Source organism: Argopecten irradians, chromosome 2, assembly GCF_041381155.1.
Source record: "Argopecten irradians isolate NY chromosome 2, Ai_NY, whole genome shotgun sequence".
NCBI lineage: Eukaryota > Metazoa > Mollusca > Bivalvia > Pectinida > Pectinidae > Argopecten > Argopecten irradians.
Window position 1 is genome coordinate 17,823,064 of NC_091135.1, and position 6,000 is coordinate 17,829,063.

General features: G+C 32.7%; 1 protein-coding gene across 1 annotated transcript in view; it reads right to left on the reverse strand.

The window, feature by feature from the left end:
• LOC138314668 (secretin receptor-like) overlaps positions 1-5,343 on the reverse strand; it is a 137,886-nt gene extending 132,543 nt beyond the window's left edge. The window contains exon 1 of the mRNA XM_069255125.1: positions 5,088-5,343. Coding sequence (XP_069111226.1) covers positions 5,088-5,129 — 42 coding nt within the window. The 5' untranslated portion in view covers positions 5,130-5,343. The remainder of the gene's footprint in view (positions 1-5,087) is intronic.
• Between the last annotated feature and the right edge of the window lie 657 nt (positions 5,344-6,000).

Here is a 6,000-nt window from a genome sequence, read left to right on the forward strand (position 1 = left end):
TTGATATATGGAAAACTGATAAGAAAATGATATGCTAACCAAATCGTAAGATGAGAGAAAATTAAGATACAATCAAGGATCCCAAAGAGGAGTGTCTATTTTATTTCCACTTGATAATTTACTTGAAATATTTCAATGTGCTGACGGGAAGTAAAATGAACTAGGTTTTGTTCTGAAACGTAGAACGTAAAATAATAGCATAATTGCTACAATGATTTATTGATTTTTAATGAATACATAAATTCACAATCAATGGGTCTTACTAACAACCGTGCATTCAGTTTACATTTTATACAATTAAAACTAACATTTTCTAATTTATAGCTAGAACTTGTTTGATCATGAAAAAGGTCAAGTTCATAAATTTTAACAAAACGGCTTCCAACTGCTAAAAACTACCAAAACATACTTAACGTGGATTTTTAAAGACAATAATATACTTTGAAAAAAATATAAAGTACGCTTGATCGAAAATTGCACCTTAAACATCGACTCCTCAGACGAAACCTTTTTTTATTTTCCGTAACAGTTTAGCGTTTTATTATTGTCATATCTGGTCTTACTATCCTAAAGTTGGTCATTCATCACCTACTATATGGAAGGTGTATAGCCCTACAACGTCCAGGAAGAGGGGGCAGGCCACTGGTTTTACACCGGGATCACGAAACGTCACAAAAACATATTCTCAACAAGTTGAATGTGCGTTCTTCAAATGGCATGGGATTTACTGACAAAAAATCCGCTTTAAGTGGTACTGAAAATACCCATATTCTGAGATTTGGTTTTGTAGAAATAATGTGTAATACCTGATTTTCGACGTTTTCTTTGTACTTAATTATTACAAAATCATTTCACACAGTGGTTGTCAAAAATAGAGTACACTTCCTTAACCTATGATTTTCACAGTTATCCAACCATCCTTTGGTTGATATATATACGTATCTCCTCGTGAATTCCGTGTCTTGTGAAAGGTTTCTCTAGACATTCAATAGCTTTTTTCTGAATACAATCTAATGAAATGATAAAAGATACCCGGAGTCCGTATAATATTTGTCATATCTAACAACAAGTGTTTAGTATGATTGTCTGACTGGAAAGGTAAATTGGTGGAACGGAGATAACGAATCCATATGAATTTGTTATGTAAGTGCTTAGGGTTTCTATTGCAGGGAAAACAACATGTTAACGGAATCATGTCAGACATCATAAAATAAAAAAGGATATGAAGTGCTTTGGTAAATCAACAGTGTCATTTTTTATTACGCATATTTTGTATTATACACTAGATCACTGTGTTTGGTTCATTTATTTCAAATCTAAATTTTAGTTTTTATTAGGTCACCTGACTATAGGTCATGGTGACCTATTGCGAAAGCCGTTTGTCCGTCGTTGTGCGACATCAGTTTCCATTTTCTTGTAAACGCAATAACTTGAGAAAATATAAACCGAGCTAACCGAAACTTTGCGTGTAGACTAACATTGTTAAGATCTCGAACGAGTTTGAAAACCAGCTTGATTCGACAAATAACGGAGTTACGACTATTTGCAGTAATAATTACTATTGGACCTCGTTAACATACTAACTTCAGTAAGTATCAACCGAGCTTAATGGAACTTTGTATGTAGACTAATATTGGAAAGATCTCGGACGAGTTCAATTTAAGGAGTTATTGCCCTTTGCACTAATAATTGTTATTGGAATTTGTGAACACGATAACTTGAGTAAATATGCATCCAGCTTACTGAAACTTTGTATACTAACATTTGAAAGATCTCGGACGAGTTAAAATTAGCTTAATTCGACTGCAACTTAATTACGAAGCTATTGCCCTTTGCAATAATTATTGAACCTTGTGAACATGATTAATTAAACTTTGTATGTAGGCCTATTAGATATTTGTTCCTATTTCTTGAACAAAAGAATCGGTTGACTGGTAAATAATATAACTAACTTTGCATCAAATATCGGGAGACTGTTTATGACCATTGGCCTCTTTTATATCGAGGAAAATTAATTTTGATTCGGTAATGATGAACGTCAAATCAGCAGACAATGTCATATTGTCATATAATGCGTGTGTGTGTTTGTTTTGACACTCTGTGGTATAACCATGCATGTTACATCATCTTGTGATAATAACTCTTTCCCAAATATATGATGGGTTCTCTATGAATTATACTACCAAAATACTGGACTATGCACCCCAGCCCATAGGCGCATTATTCCGTCCCACTTTATTCATGCAGAACACTGTCCAATACTAAACCAATTATCACTCCCACACGAACGCTTAATCCAAAAGTGAAATAATAAAAGCTAGAATAGGATAATCGGAATAAAAATACTGAAGGCGGTTAAATGTTTTACGTTTTTCTGAAAGCAAGATGAAATAGGACATTAATGTTTGATACGTTAATGATGCTTAAAGTCCCAATATCCGTATCTGTCTTAATTTTTTTCAAAGTTTAGAAGATTGATGGTAAAAAAATCCTGTTGTAAATCATGCAAAGACAGGACTAAATCGAAGTCAATATATGAGCGATAGTAATTCGGAAAATTTTGATAAAAATCAAATAAATGAACATCGGTAAGTGGGTCCCATTTTGTCAAATAAGCCGAAGTTAACAGTCAATGTAACGTTGTTGCCGAGAACGTCATGGGACTATCGTAACTACGTAGCGTCTGTCCGTACTCTTCCGAGAACGAGTGATGAACTTTCCGACTTCCGTTCGGCAATGATTGTAACTTATATGGCGACCAGTTTAAAATGAAGGCATGTTTACAAGTATCGACTTTCAACAACTGCCGAAACAACCAAAATTATTAAGAAATCATTATAAATATTCTTGATATATAAGTGAATTTCAACTACATCTACAAATACTAACAATATCGGTCTTGAATCTAACTTTACTTTTTGTTGAAAGTTACGTATAGTATGGCTTAACGCCTACTGTGTGTACATACCAAATTAGGATGGAGTCACTGGTATGCAATGTGTTGTTTGTGTTAAGTCTGTGTAGATATTATATCTACATTTCTACCTCCACATGTATAGCTTTCTAACACCAATATCAAAATGACATATCCAAGGTGTGTAAAAATGAATTAAAAAAAAAACGATTCGCGATCAATTTTATTTTTTCCTGTGCAATATACAGAAATTCATTGACTACAGTAGTGTTTATTCATCATATACGAAGACAAATTGTCAATTTACCGATCGATCATCGCTAAAAACGTACGTACAAATCTTGATCTGAGATACTAACAGATCTAGATAGAACAAATCAGACCAGATGGCTTATGTTCTCGTTAAGAGCGTTGAATAATTCATGTTTTTCCTAAAATGTGATAAACAATGATTACCGACCAATGTGTGTTCCACGTAGCTTGCAATATTTGATTAGACGCTCGTAGATACCTTCCCGGTCGGACTTGGTGTATACACAGACGAGGAGGAACAAGTTGACACCATGAATGGCTTTCCTCTTATTGTAATAGAGAATAATAGTTCATTGTTCATTTCACAACCAGTTTCATGAAATGAGTCCCAGAAACTATTTTAGATTTGTCAAAGAACAAAATGAATAAGTGATAAATCATAGATAAATATACTTGTCAAAAAGCAAAAAGGACGTAATAATCACACCGGATGCTTCGTTTTGTTCTTCTTTATGAAAGAGCTTTTCTCAATCGTATTCAATCGCGTCTCTTTTAATATTGGCCTTTACCTAATAAACCATTCCCCGCTATACGTTTGATAAAGCAATTAATAAAATATTAATTCTGAACTCAGAAAGACATGATGTCTTACACAATTTTATTCTGTAACATTTACTTTTTTTCCTTCATTATATCGTTTAATTAACCATGGTATTCACTTTAATATATTATACTTCAAATTCAACTTTAAGGTACCATTTTGAAAAGAATTATGAAATAAAGAATTGTTAGTATGTTTTATCATGCTATAATATTGGTATTTAATTTTTTGTGGATTAATCGACACAATGATTTTGAAACGAAACCATATAAAAAGCAGCTATGAATTTGCAGCATCACATGAACGACTACTACAAATAAAGAAATACGTAGTCGAAGTAGGTTAAATGGAGATGGATTTCTAATAGGTGTATGATCGATTTTGGAGTTAAATTATGACGAAAGTAATAATCTATTGACCTTTATAGTTGTACTTACGAAGATTCAAGTTTTACTTACATACATATTGTATACTTACATAAGAAAGGATTATTCATTGGTTGTCAATTCTTTTAAGAACGGCTATACATAAAAATGTCAATTGATAATATGTCGTGCGAAGTCCTTAATTGAAATATAACAAAGTTGAATGTTTATAATTGAGACCTGTCAAACTGCTTCTGCATTAGTTGGATGTCTATCCACGGAATATATTTATTGTAACCTTAATTTAATTTCAACGGTGCGTTAACGAGGTCGCGTAAAGTAATACTGGTAGAGCGGTGCACTACAATTGCTCTCCTATAATTTGTCGGAAATTTCTAAAAGATACAAAGCTTCATCAAAGGAAACTTATTATATCCATCTTTGCAATTGATTGCAATTAATTCGTAGTACATATAAATAGACTCATTGTTTCGAGATGTATACATTTTCTCTTATAAATATGTCCAAATGTTATATGATACATTTTTTTTAAATCTATTTGTTTTATGTTAAGGTGCCTATCGTATAAACAATCGTTTTTCGGGTTTTCTCCCTGGTAAACATTGGAAAGGTACCAAGTTAGTTACCATTGTTTCTGGTATCTTTCCAATGTTACTCATTATTTCGAGATTTATACATTTTCTCTTATAAACATGTTCAAATGTTATATGATACATTTTATTTAAAATATGTTTGTTTTATGTTAAGGTGCCAATCGTATAAACAATTGGTTTTTTTCGGGTTTACTCCCTGGTAAACATTGGAAAGGTACCAGAAACAATGGTAACTAACTTGCAATGCATTAATCAAAGATTAAAGTATTAAAATAACGGTTAAATTGACAATACATGTTGCATAATAAATACTTAATAATACAAGATAAAAAACATCTTACCTCCTCTTTAGCGTAAACGGGTAATATGGAAAATATCGACATTGTTTCTCGTCGGTGTTCTACTTGGTAATGGTATCCCTTATATAAGTCCGTAGAACAACCACGTGTTCTGATAATTGCAGGTTACTCTTTGATGATCAAAGTCAGCTGACGAAAAGCCAACTGCAGTCTCTGATGAAAATCTAAATACGTCACAGATGTCACAATGTAATCGATAAGCTGATGCCAAAAGCCTTCCGCCGGGGAACCTTGTGTGCAATTCATAGGTATGGTCTCATGGCTTGGACAACGCAGCGAGTAGACACAAAAATGTAAAAAAAGAAATGTCAAAAATTATGCAGACCATCCGTGCGGAAATCCTGGTGTATATGCTGCATTTTATATATTAATAATCCAAAATCATTCACAATTTCTGCTTTAATTTTATATTAAAATTTATTCTAAAGTAAAGTGATATTCCGTATGGAATTCAAATACATTATACAATATGCATAAATGGTGCTGTATGGCTATAGACTAAACAGAAGAATTTATCTGAATGTTTTAGCGTTATTTTCGGGCAAAATGGTAAGGACGGCAACATGCTGAATTATTCATAGTGTAAGTTGTTATAGTGTAAGTTGATAATGAAATACGCGGAAATACCAATATATCCTACAAATTACATGTTTTTCAAAATTAAAGACGTCCACCAAGAACACTGACAATATACAAATTTAAAGTTTTTCGGTGAAATTTTGGACACAATGAACAAATCCAATATGCTGAATGAAATATATAGTGATATGTAACCAGTATTATTTCCACACTGTTATCAAAAGCCGTTTTCAAATAACACATGTTATGTATATTACATCACATTCGACACCAGCCGTAGTGGTCCACGAACCATGCACGAGTGTGGAAAGGCAGT